General features: G+C 32.8%; 2 protein-coding genes across 2 annotated transcripts; both read left to right on the top strand.

The window, feature by feature from the left end:
• Positions 1–4918: 4918 nt before the first annotated feature.
• On the top strand, positions 4919–7135 carry LOC142622443 (L-type lectin-domain containing receptor kinase S.4-like). The gene has a single exon (XM_075795907.1). It carries the CDS (start codon positions 4919–4921, stop codon positions 6914–6916), a length of 1998 nt encoding a protein of 665 aa, XP_075652022.1. The 3' UTR covers positions 6917–7135.
• Positions 7136–23730: 16595 nt separating this feature from the next.
• On the top strand, positions 23731–27287 carry LOC142643857 (receptor-like protein 7). Its single transcript, XM_075818584.1, has one exon. The coding sequence runs from the start codon at positions 23744–23746 to the stop codon at positions 27062–27064; it is 3321 nt and encodes a 1106-aa protein (XP_075674699.1). The 5' UTR covers positions 23731–23743; the 3' UTR covers positions 27065–27287.
• Positions 27288–27624: the final 337 nt, after the last annotated feature.

Genomic DNA, 27624 nt, shown 5'->3' with positions numbered 1-27624 from the left:
AAAACTAGATTTTCAGAAGGTTTATGACAGAATGGAATAGAGCTTCCTAATGAGGGTGCTTAAAGCTTTTGGTTTTAGTGATAAGTTCTCTAATTTAATATTTCAATGCATCTCCACTGTTCAATATTCCTTGCTGTTTGATGGGGGAATTTGTCCAAGCTTTGTTACTAGTCGTGGCCTCAAACAGGGGGATCCCTTCTCTCCATACCTATCTATTCTAGGCAGTGAGGTTCTTATGAGATTGATCAATAGAGAGGTGGATCGGAAAAACATAACTCCAGTGAAAGTGGCCTGCACTGCTCTTGTTATTTCAAAACTATGTTATGCGGACGATGTTATCCTTTTGTGCAAAGCTAAGATTTCTGAGCTTGCCTCACTCAAAATGTGCCTTGAAAAATACTGTTCTTGGTCTGGTTAATTAATTAGTGTGGAGAAGTCTGGTATCTTCCCTTCTAAAGGTGTTAGCTCTCAGTTTCTCAATCAAATAAAATGTTGGGGTCTAAATTCTCTCTCTCAAAGCACCACCTATCTTGGTGTCCCCTTGTTTTCATCTAAGTGCAGATCCCAAGACCTCAGGATGGTGAAAGACAGGTTAGAGAGCAAACTTAGTAGCTGGAAAAGTAAAAATTTATCTTGGGCAGGAAGAGCAACTCTAATCAAATTAGTAGCTCAATCCATTCCAACATACACCATGGCTACCTTACAATTCCCCAAGAATTTGTGTGACCAACTGGATTCGGTGGTCCGAAGGTTTTGGTGGAATCCTAAAATGGAGTCTAGTCATTATTGGACTCCTGTTTCTTGGTCTTCTCTTTGTTGACCTTTGAAGGAAGGTGGTTTGGGCTTCAGGAAGTCATGAGAGTTCAGCCAAGCTCTTCCATCAAAACTTGCCTGGTGGATTTTGTCTGGAAAGAATTGTCTTTGTGTTAATGTTCTTAGAGCTAAATACAAAATCAGACACAATTGGCTGTCCCATATCTCTCAAGGTAACTCTTCTCCAATCTGGAAAAGCTTGGAAGGAGTAAAGCACATCTTCTCTAAGGTTGCTTGTATGATTGTGGGTGATGGCAATACCATAATAATTTGGGATGACCCTTGGATTCCAGATCTTCAGGGATTTATTCCTAAGCCCAAAGCTGGGGTTAACCTGGATGAGATACTGTTGGTTTCTCAGCTTCTAAATTCTGATCATAATGCCTGGGATATTCACAAGCTGAAGCAATGGTTTGAGGATTCAGAAATTGAATTACTTTTAAAAATTCCACTATCTTCTTGTGTTGTTGAGGATGGGTGGACATGGACCCCAACAAACTCTGGAGTTTTAACTGTTAAATCTGCTTATTGGATTTGTCGGGGTTTCTCATCTAGTTAGTCATATGAGCCACTCTAGAATCAAATTTGGAAATCCAATATTCATGAAAATCTTAAAATGCTAATTTGGAGAATTGCAGCTGATTGTTTGCCTACTAAGGCCAATTTAGCCATATTTTTTGTTATTGGAGATGAGCTATGTCCCCTTTGTAAGGCAGAAGTCGAGTCCTCAATCCATCTTTTTGCTTTGTGCCTGGTGGCAAAGGCTCTTTGGTTCAATAGTCAGTGGGGAGTGAGGTCAGATGCTATTGGGTTGTCTTCAACCTTAGAGCTCATTCAATTTCTTTTCTGCCCCCCTTTCTTTGGTAGTTTGAATCTTGATCAGAGAAATGAATTTTTGTTGTTTGGAGCTATTCTTTATGATGGAATTTGGAAGTTGAGGAATCAAGTTCATTTTGAAAATCTCCCCCTAAGCATTGATGACTTATCTTCTAGAATTGGGAGTCTCCTTGCTGAATTCAAAATTCCAAATCTGCTGAGATAGTTTCTATGAGACCAACGGAGTTGCTTCAAGCATGGCCACCTCCTAGGCGTTTCTCAATTAAAATTAATGTGGATGCTGCAATTGGAATAAATTTTTCTACTGTTGCTGTAGTGGCAAGAGATTGGAGAGGGAGGTTGGTCTTTGCTTGCTCACAAAAGGTGAATACTACCTTCCCTCTCCAAGCTGAAGCTGAAGCTGAAGCAGTTAAATTGGCTTTGTTGTTGGCAGCCAAGTTGGAAGTTGAGGGTATTTATATCGAGACTGACTCCAAGATATGTTGTGATGCTCTTATTAATCCAAGTCAAGCTTCCCCTTGGAGGATTAGGTCCAAAGTTATGGAGATGCAGATCCTGCTATATGTTCTGTCTAATGTTTTTGTTTCTTGGGTTCCTAGAATAGCCAATATGGCAGCCGATTCTCTAGCAAAGTGGTCCTTGTCTTGTAATTTTTTTGGTTCTTTTGATATTGGATGCCGTCCCCCTAATTTTGCCTCTGTTGTGTGGGATGAAGCTGACAGCTAGTTGTATTTTTGTTGTTCTTCTTTGTTAATAAAGATTTTTCATTCATCAAAAAAATAACACTGTTTCTTCTTTTTCTAAACAAAACATAGTGGATTAATTATTCAGCCAAAAAATACAAAAACAAAGTAGTGGATTCCACTTAAAACCCACCAGTTTTTTTTTTTTTTTTTTCACGGCAATTTCAGCTTTGAATTAAGAGTCCCACATGATCCTAATAATAAACCTCCTTTTGTCCTTCTATGTCATGATGTCACGTTAAAACCCTAGCCTCCACTAATTTTTTTACTCTTATCTCAGAACTTTTTCAAAGTTTCAAACTCTATTTTTATTATAAATCCAAATTTTAACTTTTAAAAAAGTAGAGCTAGGAAGAAATTTTAAATTATGCATAATTTCTTAAGAGCATTCATGTCGGGTACAACTTTGGTATATTGTTATATTTTTATATTAATTTATTTTAAAGGATCAAACTACATAATTAAATTCCATATATTTATATTAATCTCTTAATTTGATCGTTATTAACTATTAATTGATTATTTTGTTTTATTTATTTTAATGATATGAAATATATACCGGATTTGGCTTACCTCTAGTAATTTTTTAACTAGACATGTCCTTTTGTTTTAAATATATAATGACAAATGACAATGTGTTTTAATCTCCATATTTTATTTAGTTAGTGAATGATGTGATAGTCTCTCATTAAAACAAAAGGAAATTCCTTTTAAAAAAAGTATTGGAAGTAAGTCAAACCCATATATATCTATAGATCAATTGAAATTATGGAAATACCTAATCATAATGATGATTCGAATTCAAATTCTAAATCAATTCATATCGAGGTATATATCGAGGTAAACTAAAGTAAATATGAAAAAATAAATTAAAATTTACATTTTAAATTTGATTTACATTACTATATGAATGTTTATCCATTTTGTTATTAATATTGATTAATATCATCTAAATTAATTTTACTTTCAAACTTCTTCTAATCTTGCTTGCTCTAATGTTGGTCATAAGCCTTTCAAATGTTAAATTAGGATACAGTGAAATAAGAAAACTGAAAAGTGACAATCATAGTTAGGAAAAAAAACACACTTCTTAATTATTTGGGATGTGGTATTAATTATAGGCCTTGAGAATGTATTATATTTATCTCAGGAATATATCACCTTCTCTCTCACAAGGGAACCACCCTTCGGGTATAAAACTTAGGATAAGGACTAGTGCATACAAAGTACACATATGCCAATGTGGTGTGCCACTTATTCCCTACCAATTTTACTTATGTTCATTTCTTGTTACTTATTTTGTTATGTGGCATTTGTGTGTACAAATACGTGTAATTAGTTGTGTGATAGACACTTTGTGCTAACTAAACTTAAAACAACCCCATCCATAAGATAAAGCAACTAATCAATAAATACTTCAGGAAAAGAAACAGCAGTACGTACCAGCTGTCAAGAAACATGTTTCCTATGTACCATTTATAAAACCAATGAAACAAGGGAAGAACCTTGAACACATGCATACATACACATCTATTTTCTACTGCGCTTAGCGCTTAATAATCAAGGGGATCACGTGTATAGAGATGAACAAATGCATGGTGCGTTCTTCGCAAGCCAAAAATGTCTGTTTCCCACCTTCTCATAGTTCAAGTTCAATTACTATAAATAAAATTCAATTACTATAAAAGGTCTTTTTAAAGATAAAATAAAATAAAATAACTATAAAAGACCCTACCTAGTACCTACCCACCGTTAAAAATTTGAAAATTTGAGGGTCATACTTCGTAAAAGAAAACAAAAAAGAGGAAAAAAAAAAAAACAAAAAAGAAAGGAAAAAACTCTTGATTAGGATGATTATAAGTGTGAATCCATTGCTGGCCTTAATTTCTATGAAATGGACGGCAGTGATAGGATGGCTTTAACCCCAAAGTGAATACCAATGAAAGTCTACCGAAAATTTTAGTGTTTTATTTTAATATATATTAGCTATTATAAGGGAGGAAAAAAAACATAATATAACATTATTAGTTGAGTATAAAGTGCAACGTTCATAATATGCTATTAATATTTTTTAAAAATTTCAAATGAATCTATTTCATAATTTATAATTAATATTACAATTTTGAGAATGTATATGACGTGCCTTTTTAGTATATTGTTAGATTCAAATAATAAAATTTTAATCATAAAATATATTCTCAAATGGAGTGGATGGAGAATCTATATTCTTGAATTCTTATGTCAAGTCAAATCATGCTTATTGTCGGAGTATAACACTACACTGCACGGTAATTTCCTATCCTTCCCTTTTTTTTTTGTCCTATCCTTTCTTATTCATTATAAACAAGGACAGATAGAAAAAAGATGCAGCGTGATATAGGAACCATGTGTATATCATGGGTGGAATTAGGAACCTTGTGTGAACATGGAAAAGTGTATGTGAAAGAATATTTAAGGCTTTCCATATAAACACCCTAAGCTAGTAAGCTTCCTTTGCGTCAAAAAGGTCATTCTTATCCTCTCCTATGGCAGCAAAACTCATCTTTCTCTTCTTGGTTTTCCTTCTTTTCCAATACCGAGTAAAGCCTGACCTAGACAATGTTGGACCCTTGTTAACCCAACTCACTGATGGTTTCAATGCCGAACGTAAAAATATGAGCTTAGAAGGCGATGCAGTGATTGATAACAATGGCATACTTCAGCTGACAAACGAGTCGGTTCAAGTTGTTAGCCATGCATTTTATAAATATCCAATCCAATTCAAGAACTCCTCCAATGGCAAAGTTATGTCCTTCTCCACTACGTTTGCTTTTGCTTTGATCAATGAACATGGAAAACTAGGCGGCCATGACTTTGCTTTCACAATCTCTCCTTCTCTTGATTTATTCAACACCAAAAAGGATGGGAACATCTCGGGCCACATATTCAAGGTGGAATTTGACATTGTCAATCACACCAAGTTCGGTGACATTGATGATAACCACGTTCGTGTCCGCCCCAAAAGCATACTATCTAACAAATCTGTTCCAGTCGATCAATCTAAGCGTAAAGATTTCATAAATCTAAAGAGTGATCAGGTAATTCAGGCTTGGGTCGAATATGATGCACGAATAAATCAAGTAAATGTTAAGGTCGTGCCACAATTTCCTAGACCCAGGTCTGAAATTTTTTCTTATTATGAGGACCTCTCACCAATATTTAAAGAATCCATGTTTGTGGGGTTCTCTGGTTCAACCGGCCTTCCATCCTCAAGTTCGCACTACGTCTTAGGTTGGAGCTTTAACATAAATGGGGTTGCTAAAAATCTCAATTTAGATAAACTCCCTAAGCTCCCAACAGTGAATTGGTCTAAAAAGAACCACACAAGCCTAATTGTTGGTGTCTCAGTCGGTGCTTTGGTTGTGATTTTCTGGATTGTTTTGATTTTTTACAATGTCAGGAAACTCAAGAAGGTTGGTGTGGTTGAAGCCTGGGAGCTTGATATTGGACCACATAGATTTTCTTATGAGGAGCTAAAGAAAGCAACAAAGGTTTTTGGAGACAAAGAGCTTCTTGGGTTTGGTGGATTTGGTAGAGTTTACAAAGGAACTTTGCCAAATTCAAATACCCAAGTTGCAGTAAAGCGTGTTTCCCAAAATTCGAAGCAAGGTTTGCGAGAATTCATGTCTGAGGTTGGCAGTATTGGTCATCTTCGTCATCGAAATATAGTTCAATTATTGGGTTGGTGTCGTAGGCAAGCTGATCTATTACTTGTGTATGAATTCATGCCTAATGGAAGCTTAGACAAGTACCTCTTTGATGAGCCTAAAGCAATCTTAAGCTGGGAGCAAAGGTTCAAGATCATCAAAGGGGTTGCTTCAGGGCTTTTATATTTACATGAGGAATGGGAACAAATTGTGGTTCACAGAGACATCAAGGCAGGAAATGTGTTATTGGATTCTGAGTTTAATGGAAGGTTGAGTGATTTTGGTTTTGCTAAGCTATATGAGCTTGGCTCCAACCCAAGCACAACCAAGGTGGTGGGGACGTTGGGTTATTTAGCACCTGAGCTCACACGCATAGGCAAGCCAACAACAAGTTCTGATGTGTTTGCCTTTGGTGCTTTGTTGCTAGAGGTGGTATGTGGTAGAAGGCCTATTGACCCTAAAGCATTGCCTGAGGAGCTCATGCTTGTGGACAGGGTTAGGGAGAAGTTGAGATTAGGAGCAATCCTTGAGGTTGTGGATTCAAGGTTAGGGGTTGAGTTTGATGAAGTTGAGGCTACTTTGGTGCTTAAATTGGGCTTAATGTGTTCCAATGATGCACCAGAGTCAAGACCCACTATGAGGCATGTGGTTAGGTGCTTGGAAACGAAGCTAGTTTTAGAGGAGGAGGAGATAGTCATGGCAAATAGCAATGAAGATGGTGGTAAATATGATTTTGAGGATTTTGAGCAACCTTATCCGACTACTTCGGCCTCAGTTGGTGATGATGGGGATATTGCTGATGTTTTTTCAATTTTCAATGGACATGATGGTGGGTAGTCTTATTTCTATGGTTTGGGACTTTCAATTTCAGTTACTACTGCATGGTTATGTATGTATGGACGTCAATAAATTAATCTTCATCTTGTCCGCCCAGCTTTTTCTTTCGTTTTGTTTTGTTTATGTTGGAAGTGTATAATAGTTTAGTTGAAAAGTATGATATAATATTTTAGATGAGAAATTAATGCCATGCAACTCCATGCTTCAAGATCTCTTGTTCGAAGGTATTGATAATTATTAGGTATTTCGAGAATAGTATAATGTTTTCTCAATAGTTCTCTTTGTTTGTTGAACTGGTTGCTTTCATCAAATCCCTGAAAATTTCCTCACAATTTGATAAATCAACTCCGATGTTAAATTTTTAGGAGACTGTTGTTCTATGTGTCATTCCAGTTTTATGCAAAGAAGGCTTATTATTTACAGATGTGGCACATACATAGCCTTTAAAGTCATATTCAATGAGTTGTCCCTTAAACAAATGGACATTTGAGATGTAGATCAAGGTACGTACATATATTTTCCAATCACAACAAAGTCTAAATAGATAAAAAAAAAGCATTTTTAACAAAACGGCATGAGCAACTAATATTGATATTAATAAAAGGAACCAAAACTCATAAAAATTGATAGGAAAATTAGGGCAAGCTTCTTCGGGGTTCCTATTCTCTCCCAATACACCATGCTTCAGAAAATACAAATCAAGAAAAAAATCAAACTTGTAGGTCACGACCACCACACAAATGGTAGCTCTGGTATTTCTTTCCAGATTCTGACATTGTCTTTGGTGGTGGCTACTCTTCTTGGCAGTGTTTCTAGCTGTTGGAGGCTTCTGTCGTGAGAACTAATGGGGTTTTGATTTTATGTAATGTAGAATAAGGAGGATTGCATGTGACATGTTAGCATTAGAGTGCATAAACAACAGAGTTTGCACCAAGTTCTTATTGAATTTATTCTCATAAATTTAAGACACATAGATTATGTTTGAGATTCTCTTATTTTGCTGAAACTGAAAACTTTTTGATGAAAGTACTCTAGATAAAGGTAAAAATTAACTGAAATAGTATAGTGGAACTCAAGAATAGTACCAAAAAGTATAGTGGGCCCATGAATTGTAGCAAAAATAAGTTAGCAAAAATAATCTTTATCAAACAGACAAATAGTGTCTGTTTAGAATTCGCTTATTTTACTGAAACTGAAATTTTTTTGCTGAAAGTAGTATAGATAAAGATAAAAGTTAGTTTAAATAATACAATATGATTTATGAATAGTACCAAAAAGTGCAGCGAGGCCCATGAGTAGTAGCAAAAATAATCCATGCCAAACGCACCCATATAGTACCATAATTAAGTTTTTCATATTACTTTTTGAGTCTGTCTTTTTTATTTATTAAAATATTTGCATTTATTAACATAATTGATAAAATATAAAGTAGAATATACTTAGAATATGATATAGGATTTTTATTTTTCTAACAGTACCTAATCATATTTATGTCTATTAATACGAGCAATTTACATGCAAATTTAATTAAGAAGTTGACTTCAAACAAAAACAAAAAAAACTTGAACTCAAGCAGAATATGTTAATTGAGATTTGGAGGAATGAAAGTGACTGTGATAAGTAGTTGACGATGGATGGTGGAAAGTGTGCTCTCAAGGTTGTCAAGCTCATCTCTCAGCCCCAAGCAATTCCCAATTCTTGAAGTGCTAAAGTATTCAAGTTACCCACCATAGAGCTCACCAGGGCAGATAGAAGTATGTCCGCCATTCCGTCTCTTTCACTCTGTCTCTCTTTCTCACTCACTCACTCACTCTGGCAACAAAATGTTAGTGGAATACAGGATAGCTCAGGGGAAGTGAGTTGCCAAAAGGGTATTGCGTGTAAAAGTCTTTCTAGCTTTGGCTCCACGCGGTTGGTGTGGACTTGACTCAGGCAGTATTATGCTTTGGATGCTAAATTGTTAATGTCCTTTGATTGGCTAGAGAGTCTACATCTGGCTCCACAGGGTATTGACTGACTTTACGACTGTTGCGTGTAAAAGTCTTTACGACTGTTGATAGTGGTGCCGTGTAGCTGTAATGTAATTTTCTTTTTTTTTTTTTTCTTTTTTGAGAAACCAGCTGTAATGTAATTTTCGATTGGGGTTTTTTTATTATTTAATACTAGCTGAGGATTCGTTTTGGAAACGATGCCGTTTTTATTGTTAGCACAAAGTGGATATATGGGCCTTTTGCACTTGATTTTCTCAACTTGTTTCATTTGCTTGTGGGCCTTTTGGCCTTATGGACTCAATCACAGGATTCTTCTTTTTTTTTTTTTTAAAAATACTTTTTACTCTATTTTAAATACTAGTCACTAGGGAACCTACCCATTTGTGAGTAGGGGTGACAATTTGTATTCACGTGTCAGATTGTGTCATGTTAATTCATGCATATTTGACTATATGAGTCAATACTAATCCGACATGTTTATTAAACGGGTCAAGATTCTTCAACTCTAACACAACACATTTATTAAACAGGTCAGCTGTGTCGACCTATTTATCTGATTTTATCAAAATGAAGAAAAACATTTATGAAAAAATAAGCAAATAAATATTTTTAAATATAAAATTCGGAACTAATGAGTAACTGCATTACAAATAATCATTCAAAATTAAAACATATCTCAATATCATAATTAATCAATCACAATATGCCAAATAAAATAAACTACAACAACTAATAAGTTTATATACCTCAGGTTTGAAGGGTATATTGGTAAAATTTCATTTAATTACATGAGTCAGACGGGTCAAACGGGTTCCATAGGTTGAACCCTAACCCAACCCGTTTATCAAATGAGACCCGAATATGACGCGAACCCTTTAAGTCTTAACCCATAACCTGCTAATTTCGTATCGTGTCGTGTCGGGTTCGCGGGTCGTGTCCAATTTTGCCACCCCTATTTGTGAGGTAGACTAAAATAATTTTATAAAATATTAAATTGATTAAGAAACTACAGAATTACATGATTTGCTCTTGTATAAGTTTAATTTGTGTTACAATTTGATAAATAAGTCATTGCTTGAATGTGCAATGGCTTACAAAAAATTTGTCAGATAATTTCAGATACTGCAAAAAATAATTTAAAAATTCAAATATTAAAATTTTTGAAAGACTAAAAAAATATTAAAGAATCAAATGATTCTCAGCTTAGAAATTATTGAAAAAAACAAAATATATATGACTAAAAAATAGAAAAATATAAGAAAAAGATTGGGTTATATTCAAATGAATAATCCATGGCTATAAGTTTGCACCTTATCATAAAATATCACGTTAGTGAAGTAGAGAGATAATAATAATAATAATAATAATAATAATATCAAAAACAGTTTGAGTTTGGATTAAACAAAAATAATTTTGTTTAAAAAAATGATGAGTTTGAGTTTAAGTTGGACTTGTTTATATTGTTGCAATGAAAGATCAATAGTTTAATGATTGATTGGTCATGTACATTGAAAAAGATGTAGTTGATAGAATTGATAATAAACCTATCATAAAATGATTTCAAAATATAAAAACTTGTAAAACAAAATTTAAAACTTTATACATATTTGAGCGTGTTTTTTTTTGTGATGTCAATATATTCAAGTTTTATTTTTATTATTCTGAAAAAAATGTTTTATTTTTATTAAAATTTTTTAATAACCACTCGAAAAAAATTATAGAGCTGCCACTGGTACAAAGAGATTATTATTACCAAAAATAATAATAATTCAAAGGCTGCACCTGCACCTTCTGGTGTTGCTAAAGTAGATTGCAATGCTTCAATGACCACCAAACCAAAATAGCTGATGAGAAATAGGTCTGATAGTAGTGAAAGAGTTCGTCGTCCTCAAAAAAAAAAAAAAAAAATACCAAAGCAAGTTATTGCATGTTCCAATTTTAAGGATAAATCTCTTCGTCTATATGAGAAATCCTCTATTGTTAAAAATAAAAAAAATGATATTGTAGAAGATGAGATTGCAGTGGCTTGACATCTGGGCCTAATGATCCCCGACAAATAGAAGGCTTGCGGATTTTACCCTCTACAATTCTAATGGAAAAACCAGAGTTTGTAGAAATGGTGCAAGTTGATGATTTATTCATTTCAGGTACCATCCTGCTTTTGGAAGAAAATTCCAAGAAAGGGAAGGAAAAGGGTGTGAGATGTGAAGGCTTTGGGCGGATCGAATCCTGGGCAATATCAGGATATGAAGAAGGCACACTAGTGATTTGGGTCTCCACTATCATAGCAGATTATGATTGTGTTAAGCCGGCAAATGGCTACAAAAGTCTGTAATAGTCTATTCCTTGAAAAGGCCAATGCATGTGTGCAGGTCTACCAAAAACTGTCAAGGACTCCTTGTGGTGACCCCAATTTGACCCTGGATGAATTGCTTGCAAGGGTTGTCCGCTCCATAAGTACTACTAAGACATTCTCACTTGAGAATATTAGAGAATTTATTGTTTCTCAAGGTGAATTCATATACAACCAACTAATTGGTTTAGACAGCACATCTAAAGAAAATGAGCAAACTTTTAGAGACTTGCCTATGTTGACAGCTCTCAGGGATGAGAACAAGAAACAGGAAATTTAGTGCCTCTTGAGGATAGTAGCTGTGGTGGTAATATGAAAATCAGTGGTGAACAGAAAACTAATTAGTCTAGTTCATCCAGTACTTGTGGAGGTCAAGAAGATGAGGATATGAAATTGGCTTGGTTGCTGCAGGAGGAGGAAAACCGGCAAATAAAACAAATGAAAACTTGGCACTGGGTTGCATCATCAAACAATTTCTTGATAGTTTATTTATTTTGCCGCCTACTTGTTTGTTGAAGCTACCTGACACATAGTTTTATTTTATTTTGTTTGCCAGTTTTCCTCCTTATGCAACAAGCAAGCCAATTCCATATTCTAATCTTGCTGAGCTCTACGAGTACTAGGTGAACCAAACTAATTTGTTTCTGTCCAACACTGATTTTTAGACTCATACCCATCACCCCACCAAAGCTACTAGCCTACTACCCTTAGGAGGCACAAAAACACCTTGCTTCCTTCTCACATCCCTAGGAGCAGTCAACATATGCAAGGCCCTAAAAATCTGCTCATTTCCTTAGATGTGTCATCTAAACCAATTAGTTGATTCTATATAAATTCACCTTGAGAAAAAATAAATTTTATAATAGGTCTCAAACAGAAGGTCTTACTAGTGCTCATGGAGAGAACAATTCTTGTAAGTAATTCATTTAGGGTCATAATAGGGTCACCTCCAAAAGCCCTTGACAATTTTTGTTAGACCTGTACACACGCATTGGCCTTTTATAGGAACTAGACTATATAGGCTTTGGTAGTCATTTGCAAGTTTAAACAATCATAATCTGCAATATTAACAAAGATCCAAATGACTAGTATGCTTTCTTCATATCTAGATATTGCATAGAATTCAATTTGCCCAAAACCTTTATATCTCAAAGCCTTTTCCTTTCCATTTTTAGAACATTCTCTCAAAGACAAGATAATGCCTGAAATGAACAGATTATTAATTTCGAACATTTTCATAGGGTGTGGCTTTCCATTATCATTGTGGAGGCAAAATCTTTAAGCCTTCTATTTGGTCGAGGATCATCCAAACCAAATGTCAAGCCTATGGCTGCAATCTCATTTTCTACTATGACATTCTTTTAAGTATTAACAACAAAACCATTTCTCATATGAACAAATAGATAATCATCAATATATATATAAAAGCAGAGATCTCATGCGAGAGGGCATGAAGTTCTGCCATGTGGCGCACTCTATGAAAAGAATTGAGATACACTTAACCATACTAGAGATAAGAACAAATTTAAAAGTAGAGACCTTTTATTTTCTTTGGTTCAATGTTTCAAGACTATTTTTTTTTAACATTTTATATTCAATGTTTTAAAATTACTATTTATTTCATTTGTTTCAATGTTTCAAGACCTTCCATCTCTCACATATACAAAAAACTCTTTATATTTCCATTCACCCATTTCACTTTTACTCCTTTATATACACATGTCCATAAACTTTCATATCATCTTATCTCAAATACACTTAGACAAAAATGATGTCATTTAGCTTCAACCTTTCAATGACACTTACATAACTCCAACGTTATAGTATCATTTGATCGCAAACCGTATGAGTAGGCTGTGACCAAGGAAGGGGGCTTGCGTTCTTTATTCAGTAGTGACGGCTTATGGTTTTAATGTTGAATTTAGACATTGTGGATTTTGTGAAGGTTATAATTCGCTTGGAGTCTTTGGGTGTTTGAGATTTTGGTTTGGGAAAGTTATAAATGTATTTTATTTTAGAACTAATGAAAAAGAAAAAGGAACATTCTAATTGTTTATTTATGAAGTTGGCTTTTTTTTTTTTTTGGTTAGAATTCATAATTTGTAGGTTTCTTTGTATGTAGCCATAGTGGTAAAAACAAAAATTGATGGTGACTTAAAAGTAATTGTCTCTTTTTTTTAAAGGATACAGAACTCCAACTAAAGCCAATTAAATTTTGATAAATGAATCTGTTTTTAGCAAATTTCTCTTTGTTTAATCATGTTCTCTTTATATTGATACTTACAAATAATTTCCTTAATTCCATTGAGATAATTAATTGGGTGTTTATGATCAAGGTCTCCATATTTGGTTGTGAGAAAAGAGTGATTGAGAAAGTGTTTGGTAAGTTGCTTAAATTTATGTAATTTTAGGATATAAAAGTATTTTATATTTTAAATTTTTATTTGTAAATTTCAAAATCATTTAATCAGTTTGAAAAATAAAATATACTTTTAATGGTAAATATTATAATATATTATAATCTTAAAATGTTATAAAATTTTTTAAAATAAATTATGAATTAAAAAAAATCAAGTATTTAACAATATTGTGAGCAAACATAAATATTATACAACAAAATAAGTATTAAGCATTATATGTAGATTTTAATATACATAAAAATAATTTTAAATGAAATTGTAAAGAAGTCTGTGCATCGCGCAGGATATCAACTAGTTTACATAAATGGTGACTTTGGGCGCGAGAATAATGAGAGCTTAATTTGTTTGATTGACTTGGTTTTTTGCAAATGTGGGTGTAATTTTTTGTTAATCTCTTTTTCCATATAAGAGAAGGAGAGGAGTGTTTTTGAGACTCACAACCATAAAATGCACATATATTTCAAAATTAGTTTTGAGTAATATTATAGCAACAAATTATTTTACAATATTTTATAAACTGTTAATGTTACAATTTTTTACTAGTTTTTATTTGAGCCCACTACTAACATCTCTTTTCAGCTGTTTGTAAAAAATGTTATAAAATAGTTAATATGTAACTCTAGTATCTACCTTAGTTTTTTAATACTCAAGGTAATTTAAGCTTTTATAAGGTGACATGGAAACCCTTAATTGCTTACTTATCTTATTACTAATTATGCACGCGGTGACATATTGATTTATATACCTTATTGAATTTAGACCTTTGATCTTTACTATTTTTTTTCCTCATGATTTTGAATTTTTTTTTTTGAAAAATAAATTGAAGAATTTATTCAATGAAGTTAGACTAATTAAAATTTTTTTTTTCTCAAAAAAAAAAAAACTAATCATTTATTTAATTCATTTTTTGTGTGGATTTTAGAAGCACAATTTATTTAAGATTTGATAATATTTCAACTTACGCTGCTCCATGATGATTGCTTTTTATTATCATGTTAGGACATCAATAGATTTTGGGAATAAGCAGGTTTGAATCTCATATTTCGTATTTGACGATAAGTGACTTTATTAATTGAGTTAACTAGAATCTATTATTGGTCATTAACTCAAACGTATATGATTGTTGGTCCAATAGTTTTAAGGCTAAGTGGAAATCGTACCTTCTTGGTAGTTTAGGTAAGGATCGGATTTGATTTTGATTTTGATCCCCTTTGTCTTTAAGTTTGAGAAAAATGATCGTAGTAAGTAATGACTAACATCAAATTTAAGGTAGATTGATACCTCACATGCCGCCTTAGAGGACCAATAGGCCGGTCTCCAGGCCATTAAGATTTTGTTTTTGATAACGCCATTAAGAATCAAGATCATTGTGTTTGTAGCATTTGTGGACCCAAAACTTGAAGCTGGTGTCACAAAGAAGACCAATAAACAAGCAATTAATGACATCGTTCTCGGTTTGACGCTGAATGACCTGGCCGCCCGGAGACTCTAATGACTAATGAGGCATACATCTTAATCCTAGGTCTTGAGCTGTACACGTTATCGGATACTTCCGACCAGTTTCGTACCCTAAAATATACAGGCCATTTGACTGTAAAGTGTAAACATGTATATTTAGGAACTTATTGAAATGCTTACTAGCTTTCAGAGAGGAAAAAAAAAAAAACCATACTGATCACTTTGTAGTATTTGGCTGGCAATTGTTAACATGACTTTGGCTCAGGCCTTCATGATTATTGCGTGGATTAAACCGGTGCATGGAATATATATTGAAGCTTCTTCTTTTAAGTTTTATATATTAAGTTGATTTTTTTGTAACCTATAGGTGTTATACTAATATATATAATCAATCATATTATTTGATTTTCAATAATATTATGCTTGTTAGTGTTGTTAAATGATTATGTTTATCACTTTTCATATGTTTAGGTTTTTGTGACAAGTGATATTATTAATAAATTTAGTGGTTTAACTAATATATATCTTTATAACCATAAGCCTTTAAATCGTTAGTGATATCACACTATTACTTATTAAGAAGTAAAAGATATATTACATTTTAAATCCCATAATTCTTTCAAAAAAAAAAAAACCCCATAATTTTGGGTGGTTTCAAATTAAATTGTACACATTAAAAAAAAAAAATTCAATTGAAAGTTTCAAATTCAATTCAATTCAAAAAATTCTTTCAAACATATATAGAGCATCTTTGCAGTTTCTTTTAATGTAAACTATTGGAAAACTTTAATTATGATTGAATGTATTCTATACTGTGAACCTCAAAGAATAGGAGGTGCCCTCCAACCAAACATGGTCTACTAAATGAATTACATGCAAACCTGCAATCTTAATAGCAACCACTCATTGTCAGTTTTGTTAATACAATTCACACACCAACAACCATAAAAGTACAATAACAAAACACATTGTCTGCAATTGTCCGCCATTAAGAAAAAGTTTAAAATACCTAATCCTGGTTATTATGCAAATAGAGTGAAAGGCAATAAAAATTTTTAATAGAAATATGAAAGAAAAGCCAATTGGCAGTAACAAAAACTTATTCTAGCATTAGAGAGAGGGCTGATCCGTATTAGACTCCATACCACACACTTGCCTTGACAAACAAACATTTACCACCTCCAAGACTTTTACTATATTAAACAATTTTGAAACACGGCTTCTGCCATAAATCTAAGTTGCATTTCTTTTTATTTGAGTTTCACTGATTTTTTGCAAATAAATTTTGGCTTTAGGGAATATTTTTTCTATTAATGAAGCAGTCCTATCTAGTAAGTTCTCTGCTTATCTTCCTTTTGAAGATAAATATATTCCTTTCTCAAAAGATAGATTTGTGTTAACTCTCACAATGAGTCTTAAACCACATCCACTTAAAGCAAAGTAGCCACAAAAGGTAAAAAATCAATCCTTTTGGGACTTGGAAATATAGATATTAGTATTACACATTTGTGGTGTATGATTAGAATACAAATTGATCACAAAGTTTCATAATTTAAATACACATCTTACTCAATCATGAAACCATATTTAAGATAAGACATTTTTTTTTTCTATAATACCAAGATTGTACCATACGTAATTAATTGGCAATAAAAAATGAAACCACAACAATACACACCCCACAAAATTTAGTTCAGAATTCAAAAAGTTAAATGTCAGAGATTATAGTATAGTTTTGAAAAGTGATATAAACAAAGTCTCCTGTTATACCAGAGTAGCATCTTTGGCTTCTGAACTTCATTTATATTTACATATATTAATTTATATGTTTTATTCACATAAATTATTTTTTGGCATCAACCAAGCGGGGCCTCAGTTTCTGAACTGAACCTAGATCAGAATGCACCATAATCTTTAAGAAAATGACAGGAAACTCACAAATAAATTTTTTTTGAAGGTTAATAACGATTCCTGTAACATAAGATCAATAGGATGCAAATTGAAACCAAACATACATAGTCAATTACTTGGCATGCAAACAAAGCATGAGCTAAAATGACATTTTTCCTTTCAATATGATTAGAGAATAACAGTACCTTGCCAACCATGATCTCATTATGATGATCTCCGTAAATATCTGCAGTATCAAAGAAGGTTATACCCCTTTGAAAAGCTTCCTTTATAACAGAGCATCCACCTTCATGTGATAAAGGAGCATTTAGTATTCCAGAGAGTCCGCCGCATCCAAAGCCCAATCTTGATACCTACACCCAAAAAAGGAAACCACAATAAGATCATTGAGGTGGTTTCTTGCAAGTAAAATTCATTCCAATCCAATAACTTTCGCTTCTATGTAGACTTCAGGTTGGGAGGTGTTTTCAATTGATCAATACGATTGGTTTGTTTCTATGCTTTTAATAGATGGGATGAAGACGCTATCATGAAGCTCATATAATCTAAAAGAATATTTACTTTAATCTATTATGGTTGGAAAAATAGCATAGAGTGAATAAGAAATTCATATTTTTATATTCACTTAAAAATGTTATTAAAAGTGGTAAAAATCTTGAGTCCCATATAGGATAATAAAGAGATAATATATGAGTTTATATGCTCATGAGTTGGACATTGAGTTGGGCTTTTGGTATATGTGGATTGGGCTTATTTGTCCAAATAATAATATATATTATTTTAATTTTTGAGTCAGTTAGTAACGTATAATTTTACATAGTTTCTCATTTATAAAAACAGTTTTTAAGAAAAAATTCTAAAGTGAGAATTTTTGTGCATTCATTCTATGTCAAAGAGAGAGCAAGAGATACTAAGTAGTTCGCAGAGCATGACCTTGTGTGCTTCATTTTCGTGCTGTAGATCATTTTATCCTGGGAGACAGACGATCGTGAGTCTCAAAGCACTACAGTGATCGTGTGAGGGGCGAAATCTGCTTTAAGGAGATTGTGTCAAATACAAGACTTGATCTGATTTGTTCATCCTTCACGCATTTGGTCTATGAGTTTTTAATTATTTGCAGATTTCTCTTTATATATTTGTTCAGTATTTGTTTGTTATTGTTGACTTGTACATCTATTTGTGTTATTACTTTTTCTTAGATCTGTGTTTTGTTTCTTTTGCTTTATCACAAAAGTAAATGGTTGAACTATTCCCTACCGTCTTAAAGCAGATTTTCAAAATATATTTTAATTTATTTTTGTAATTTAACTTTGAAAGGAATTTGTATTTGTTGTAAAACACCAAAAGTTTAGAGACAAAAATGTTCATTCTATAACATTTTCACAAAAAATCATAGTTTATTATTTTCATCCTTAAAAATTGCACAAAGTTTATTTTTGTCTCTAAACTTTAAAGTTTATTTTTGTCTCTAAACTTTAAAATGTTCATTCTATAACATTTTCACAAAAAATCATAGTTGGCAGGTTGTTATATGTTGTTATTAGTGGGTAAAAAAGTAATTTTAGTGGTGTATTCAAATTAAAAACCTGTAACAACTTGCCAACTTGGATTTGATGTGAAAATGTTGTAAACGTAGCACTTCTCTTTCTTTATATATGAGAATATCATGAATAAAATTTTTTATTCTCTTGATAAATATATAATAATATTTAATAACAAAATTGTAGTTGAAGTTATATTTTTGAGTTAATTAGAATGATTTTCGTGTATAAATTTATAAAAATTAGATTCATCAACCTTATACTATTTTAAGAGTATACTGATCAATGAGAATCTTGCACATTTCATTTTTTTTTTCTTTATTGGTAGAATAATGGATAAATAATTAAATTAACAATTTTTAATGGTTTAAAAGTTTAAACTTTTAGATAAACTATGGGTGACATTATATGAATTGGCCCGATGAAATATGATGAAAAATATCCATAAATTTATATTTTAATGCAGCATACAATATCCATAAATATCCATAAGTTATTTTTTTTTTTTTGGGACATGATTAAAAAAAAAAAATTGGATGATTGCTCTTTTTGTGATTATTTGTCATTTTTTTTTAATTGGACATCATTCTTTAATAAGGGTATATGAGCAAATTTAGTCAAACTTATTTTTTCCATCTCTCCACTTTTTCACTCCCAACCAAACAAAAAGGAGAGAAAATAAAATCTTTTCTATTATTCTACTTTTCCATCATCCCACCATTTTCTATCCTCATATTTTTCTACCCCTCCAACCAAATGGATCCTAAATCTGAAATGGATCCATTTTCTTTCTCTTTTGTCCTATAATTCGACTATGTGTGGACTCAGCGTTCAAATTTTTGGACCAATTTTGTGGACTCAACATGTGACACTAAATCTGAAATGGTCCTATAATTCGACTATATGTGGAGCTCCTATAATTCTGCTGTGCGTGGAATATGCACTCAGCGTTCAAATATTTGGCCATTATCGCCCCCCAAGAATGAATCACATATATAGTTTAAATTTTTTAAGAGCAACCCTACATATACCAAAAAAAAAAAAAAAAAACTCATTACATTTTTCACAATAATTAAGTTAGCAAGTTTTTACAGTTTTTATCTCGATCTATTACTAATATCACATTTTTACTTATAATTAACAATATGCCACAGATTGTGGTAAGAAATTTTTTATTTTTTATTTTTAATCTCTACTTTCTATAGACTTTTTTCCATTTTTAATCCCATGGAGTAGTTAACTTCCTCAATACGGTTAAAAGGCAGCAACTTTTGACTGCAAAGAAAAGAAATTGGAACCAGAACATGGTTTTAAATTTTAAGTCCCATGGCAAAAGCAGTGACTTTATCTGCACAGTGAAAAAGCAACAGCTTTTTTGACTGGCGTTTTATGCAAAACCAAGTAGTTTAATTTTTGGGTCCAACACTACTTGAGACACAAGTTATAAGGTTCATCATGTTCGTGAGTCTTTGCCCTCCTCAACACTACTTAATTGAAAATGATGATACATTAATTTATGAAAATTATATTGCAAAATTTGTAGTATTATTTGCATCCCTCCAAGTCTTTCTTGTCAATGCGCCATGCTACTGAGTGATGGCATATTGTTTGTTAAAGAAAGTAGAACTCATGGAGTCATGTCATGGGACAAGAATAAAGATTTTTACCCGTATTTAATTTCTCACCAATGCTTTTGACATTATTGTCACCCAAAAGAATGTTCCTATTTATACATATAATCTCTTTGGTTCATTTTATTTGCATCGCTCCAAGTCTTTCTCGTCTACTATCATACTATACGCACTCTGCATTCCTCTAGATGCATTCTCACGTTGGGGTAGCAGTGACAGACCAAATTGGCTTTTCTTTCTCTTTTTTATTACCATTATTATTAATCTTTTCTTTTTCTTTCATCCTATAATTTTGCTATGTGTGGAGTGGACTCAGCTTTCAAATCTTCGGCCATTATAATATAGCGCCAAGAATCACTCACATAACCTTCCGACCGAAAGTTATTTGGCCCACAGAAGAAAAACTGGAACCAGTTCTTGGTTTTCAATTTTTAATCCCATGGCTAGAGTAGCTACCTTACTCTATAAAGTGAAAAGACAGTGACTTTTGATTCCAAAGCAAAAGCAGATTGGTTTTTCTCTCTCTTTTTTACATTTCAATTTTTTTCTTTCTTTCTTTCTTTTTCATCCTAGAATTTTGCTATGTGTGGAACCAGTTCTTGGTTTTAAATTTTTAATCCCATGGGCCATGGCTAGAGTCGCTACCTTCTCTATAAAGTGAAAGGCAAAGACTTTTGATTGCAAAGAAAAGAAATTGGAACCAGTACATGGTTTTAAAATAATTCCATGACCAAAGCAGTGACCTTTATCAATTACGGCGAAATAGCAACTACTTTTGACAGTCGTCCCATGCAAAATGCTACCTCAAAAGTTGTGAAAAACGTCGTGGAAAATTGTTTGTTTCTACTTATAGCTAGAGTATGTAAGTAACCCTTCCTACCGAGTTTTTCTCCTAAATTTCTTTGGTAGTGTCGATTGACAAGGTGTGAGGTTGGGAAGCACATTTTGTGCGTTTCTTAGTGGCTGCAAAAGCAGTGACTTCATCCGTTCAGTGAAAAGGCAACAGGTTTTCTGATTGGCGCACCATGCAAAACCAAGTAGTTTTTGGGTCCAAGTCCAACAATATGTTATACGTTTCATCATGTTCCGTGAGTCTTTGCCCTCCTCAACACTACTTATTGTCCATTTGGCAAAGATTATATTTGCCAACTTATTTTACTATTTAACTTATTTTTGCTACTATTCATAAGTTCCGCTGCATTTTTTGGTACTATTCATGGGTCTCGCAGTACTATTTATCGATCTCGCCGTAATATATCTACAGTACTTTCAGCAAAAAAATTTTAGTTTTAACAAAATAAGTAAATCCTAAATAGACATTTAATTGAAAATGATGATACATTGATTTATGAAAATTATATAGCAAAATTTGTAGTGTTATTTGCATCGCTACAAGTCTTTCCCGTCAATGCACCATGCTTATGAGTGATGACATATTATTTGTTAAAGGAAAGTAGAATTCATGGAGTCATGTCATGGGACAAGAATACAGGTTTTTACCCGTTATTGATGACTTTAATAAATCTTCCTACCAAGTTTTTCCTATGGTCATTTGTTCTACCCCATGCCATGACATGACAAGTCTATATATATATATATATATATATATATATATATATATATATATATATATATATGTACATACATATTAATATATATATATATATACATACATATATATATCTACATACATATATATATATATATATATATATATATATATATATATTTATAGACACACACATATATATATATATATATATATATATATATATATATATATATATATATATATTCTTATATTGATTCCCGTCTGGTTCTCTATTGATAAGACCATGAAGAAATTGAATTGAATCGAACATTAAAAGATTTAAAAAAAAAATGGTTCATTTAATTTATTTTGAACACGAGCTGAGTTCAATCTAAATATTAAGCTAATCACATGTTTAAATTTGGTTCAATTTTTTGTTCAACAAGTTCAAACTTGTTTATAACCTATTTTATTAACTTAATATTTCTTTATGAGAAATGTTATGTCTATAACATTTTCACAAAAAATCCTAGTTGGCAGGTTGTTATATGTTGTTATTAGTGGGCAAAAAAGTAATTTTAGTGGTATATTCAAATTAAAAACCTGTAACAACTTGCCAACTTGGGTTTGATATGAAAATGTTGTAAACGTAGCACTTCTTTTTCTTTATATATGAGAATATCATGACTAAAATTTTTTATTCCCTTGATAAATATATAATAATATTTAATAACAAAATTGTAGTTGAAGTTATATTTTTGAGTTAATGAGAATGATTTTCGTGTATAAATTTATAAAAATTAGATTCATCAACCTTATACTATTTTATGAGAAATGCTATGTCTATAACATTTTCACAAAAAATCTTAGTTGGCAAGTTGTTATATGTTGTTATTAGTGGGCAAAAAAGTAATTTCAGTGGTGTATTCAAATTAAAAACCTGTAATAACTTGTCAACTTGGATTTGATATGAAAATGTTGTAAATGTAGCACTTCTCTTTCTTTATATATGAGAATATCATGGCTAAAATTTTTTATTCCCTTGATAAATATATAATAATATTTAATAACAAAATTGTAGTTGAAGTTATATTTTTGAGTTAATTAGAATGATTTTCGTGTATAAATTTATAAAAATTAGATTCATCAACCTTATACTATTTTAAGAGTATACTGATCAATGAGAATCTTGCACATTTCATTTTTTTTTTCTTTATTGGTAGAATAATGGATAAATAATTAAATTAACAATTTTTAATGGTTTAAAAGTTTAAACTTTTAGATAAACTATGGGGTGACATTATATGAACTGGCCCGATGAAATGTGATGAAAAATATCCATAAATTTACATTTTAATGCAGCATACAATATCCCGTATGTCACTCAAAAGAATGTTCCCATTTATAGATATCATTTTTCATTTTAGGTTTTTCTAAAAAAAGAAAAGGGGGGAAAAAAAAAAAACCTCTATACTTCTGTAGTAAAGAAGAAAATCAAAGAGATTGTGTAGTACATATAAATTTGAACAAGATTGCTGAGACAAGCATTCTCACGTTGTGGTAGCAGCAGTGACAGACCAGATTGGCTTTTCTTTCTCTTTTTTATTACTTTTATTATTAATTTTCTTTTTCTTTTTCTTTCATCCTAGAATTTTGTTATGTGTGGAGTGGACTCAGCTTTCAAATCTTCGGCCATTATGATATTGCGCCAAGAATCACTCACATAATCTTCCGACCGAAAGTCATGGGTTTTAAATTTTTAATCCCATGGCTAGTGTACCTACCCTCCTCAATTAACTGAAAAGGCAAGGACTTTCGATTGCAAAGAAAAGAAATTGGAACCACTACATTGTTTTAAAATATTAATTCCATGGCAAAAGTAGTGACCTCCATCAATTACGGTGAAATAGCAACAACTTTTGACTGTCGTCCCATGCAAAACCGAGTTGGTTTTGGTCCACCACTACTTGACACAGGTTAAAAGGGCCATCATGTTCATGACGATTTACACTCCTCAACACACCATTAATTTCATCAGACCTTCAAATCTTTACTGTTTTGAGTGTTTATTTTTAAATCATCCAATGAGAATTCCACTCTTTTCTGGGCTTCTCCAGATACTCATATGCTCACTTACCCTCATGTTTTCCGTGTCTGGTCAATGTCTTGGAGATCAAAGATCCTATTTGCTCGAATTCAAGAACAGCCTCGCGTTCGAGAGTGAGTTTTCCACGAAACTGGTGCGTTGGAACGAAAGTGTTGATTGCTGTTCGTGGGAAGGAGTAACCTGCAGCAAGGGACATGTTGTCGGTCTCAACCTCGATGGCGAATCAATTTATGATGGACTTGACAGTTCAAGTAGCCTTTTCCGTCTTCATTATCTCGAGCACCTGAATTTGGTTTATGAAAACGTCGAACCTTCTCATATTCCACCGGAATTTGGAAAGCTGACAAATTTGAGATATTTGAATTTGTCACATTCTGGCTTTACGGGGCAAATTCCCGTTGAGATTTCACGCCTCATAAGGTTAGTTACTCTTGATTTGTCTTTCATCTCTTTTGAAATAGAGCTGACACTTCTAGACCCAAATTTAGCTACGCTAGTTCAGAATCTCACGCGCCTTGAGGAACTTTATCTTGATGGTGTAATTATAGCATGTGAAGGGAAAGAGTGGTGTCAGGCCTTATCATCTTCACTGCCAAATCTAAGAGTGTTGAGCATGTCATATTGTGATCTTCAGGGGCAACCTGAATCCTCCTTACAGAAGCTTCAGTCTCTCAAAATAATTAATCTCAACCATAACAATATTTCTGCTCCAGTTCCAGAATTTTTTGCAGATTTCAGAAATTTGACATCCTTGAATCTCCGTTCTTGTGGATTGAATGGACAATTTCCAAAAAAGATCTTCCAGGTTCCAACACTGCAGACGGTAGACTTATCAAATAATGAGCTACTTCAAGGTTCTTTGCCAGAATTTTATCCAAATGGTTCTCTTCAGTCACTGCTGCTTACAGGTACAAACTTTTCAGGGACACTTCCTGATTCTATTGGCAGCCTTAAAAGGTTATTTGAAATGGATCTTTCAAGGTGCAATTTCAATGGATTAATCCCAAGCTCCATGGCAAACCTTACTCAATTGGTTTATTTGAACATGTCAGTAAATTATTTCACCGGACCAATTCCATCATTCAGCATGGCAAAGAATCTGACCATGATAGATCTTTCTTATAATCATTTGACAGGTAAGATTACTTTTGCTCACTGGAAAGAGCTTCAGAGGCTAGTGGGCCTTTATTTGCATCACAATTCACTTGAAGGGAGTATTCCGGCGTCTCTTTTTTCTCTTCCATCATTGCGAAAATTGCATCTTAGCAACAACCATTTTTCTGGTCAACTTCATGAATTTTCACATGTTTCTTCTTTCCTACTGGAAGAACTTGATTTGAGTAGCAATCACTTGGAAGGGCCAATTCCCATGTCTATCTTTGAACTCCAAGGTCTTTATAGCCTAACAGTTTCTTCAAACAACTTTAATGGCTCTTTACAGCTTAATGTGATTCAGCAGTTGAGAAATCTTACCAGTCTAGATATTTCCAAAAACAACTTGTTGATTGAATATAATGGGACTAATTCCTTATTATCCTCCTTTCCCAAAATTGAGACATTGGTTTTGGCTTCTAACAAGTTGAAAACATTTCCTGAATTCTTGAGAAACCAAACATCTTTATCTAAGCTAGACCTTTCAAATAATCAGATGCATGGAGAGATACCCAACTGGTTTTGGAAACTTCCTGCACTGAATTATGTAAATCTCTCATGTAACTACCTTGAGGGACTTTTACTCAATCTTCATTCATTAGTTTTTCTAGACCTTCACTCCAACCAACTCCAAGGGCAACTCCCAACTCCCCTACCATTTTTTTTTTATCTGGACTTGTCAAGGAATAATTTCAACTCTGTTATACCAGCGCTGGACTTGTCATGGACTGACAACATTCACAGTGGTTTCTTATCTCTTTCAAGCAATAAATTCCATGGGCAAATCCCTGAATCAATATGCAATGCTACATCTCTTAGAGTTCTAGATCTGTCTAATAACTCCATAAATGGAACAATTCCCCATTGCATCTCTTCAATGAGTAATGGTTTAAGGGTTCTGCATTTAGGGAGAAACAACCTCACTGGCAAAATATCTGATACATTTCCAAGTGATTGTAGTTTACAAACTCTGAATGTCAATAAAAACCTACTAGAAGGTTTGGTACCAAAGTCTCTTGCCAATTGCACAAATTTGGAGGTATTGGACATTGGGAACAACCAGATACATGATGTCTTCCCATGTTACTTAAAAGGCATATCTAATTTGCGCGTCCTTGTATTGCAATCGAACAAATTTTATGGGTATGTTGGTTGTGGAGGGCCAAATGTTACTTGGCCAATGCTTCAAATTGTAGATCTAGCCTCTAACAACTTTAGTGGTAAGATATCAATAAATACCCTGCCTAACTCAAAGGCAATGATGGTTGATAATGAGGCTCAGTCAGAGCTCAATGACCTCCATTTCGAAGAATCCTATATCCATTACCTCGATCCTATAACATCCTTTATCGTTAAGGATTATTATCAAGATGTAATAACAATTACCATTAAAGGTCAAGTGATTGAGTTGGTGAAGATTCTTACTATTTTCACTTCAATTGACATTTCATGCAACAGTCTTGAAGGGCCCATACCAGAAGAAATAGGAATACTCAAATCCTTGCATATTCTCAACTTGTCGCACAATGCTTTCACAGGCCGAATCCCACCATCTCTGGGAAAATTAAGTCAACTTGAGTCACTAGACTTATCAAGCAACAAGCTTATAGGGGAAATCCCTGTGCAACTAGCAGATGGTCTTATTTTCTTGTCAGTCCTAAACCTCTCATTTAATCAATTAGTTGGGCCAATTCCATACATCAAGCAATTTGCTACATTTTTGGAATCTTCCTTTGAAGGGAACAAAGGACTATATGGGTGTCCTTTGAAGACAAAATGCGCATTTGCAGAGCCAAGGTCATCGCCTCCAACATCTGAAGATAATGACTCAAATTCTTGGCCTTTAATTGACTGGAATTACTTAAGTTTGGAGCTGGGATTTTTTTTTGGCTTGGGGATGATCATTTGGCCTCTTGTGTTTTGTAAGAGGTGGAGGATTCAGTATTGCAAACACGTTGATGACATTTTATTCAGGATCTTCCCACAGCTGTACCTTGGAGGAAAACAGTACCGAGGAATCCGAGCACATAGGAATGTGGGGCAGAGGCAGTAGGGATGGCTTTCACTATGAGGAGCAATACATACAGCCATAAATAACTCTGTTTTTCTTTTTTGCTTTCATATTATAAGAGCAAAATAAAAGTGTATCCTTGCAATTGGGCACGAGCTTTGTCAGGTAAGATGTTTGTACTATTTCATATTCGCAATGATGTTATTGTAAGATTATATTAAAATATGTTGTTTTCATTTACAACTAGCTTTGATATTTTAATATGCAATTATATTTATATATTTTAAATTTTTTTACTTCTTTTCGTTTGTCTGAAATTATAACAGGTGGAATTGGACCGTGTTTATAGCTTTCAATACAAGGACATTACTTTTATTTTTTAGATGCTAGGGTATTATGCAACTTAAACAAGAATTATATATAAGTTAAATAAATATTTTAAATATGGAATATATTTTACAAATAAATGAAAAAACTTACTGTAAATAGAAAATCATATGTAAAAGAAAAAAATTAATTTATGTTAATGATAAATGCTTATCATGTAAGACTAACTTTTTATTAAAAAGGTGAAGAATCTTATAGTTTAACAAGCATTTTTT

The sequence above is a fragment of the Castanea sativa genome, chromosome 1 (assembly GCF_040712315.1).
Source record: "Castanea sativa cultivar Marrone di Chiusa Pesio chromosome 1, ASM4071231v1".
In the NCBI taxonomy this organism is placed as follows: Eukaryota; Viridiplantae; Streptophyta; class Magnoliopsida; order Fagales; family Fagaceae; genus Castanea; species Castanea sativa.
The sequence above is the reverse complement of the archived record's forward strand: the minus strand, read 5'-3'. Positions and strand labels throughout refer to the sequence as shown.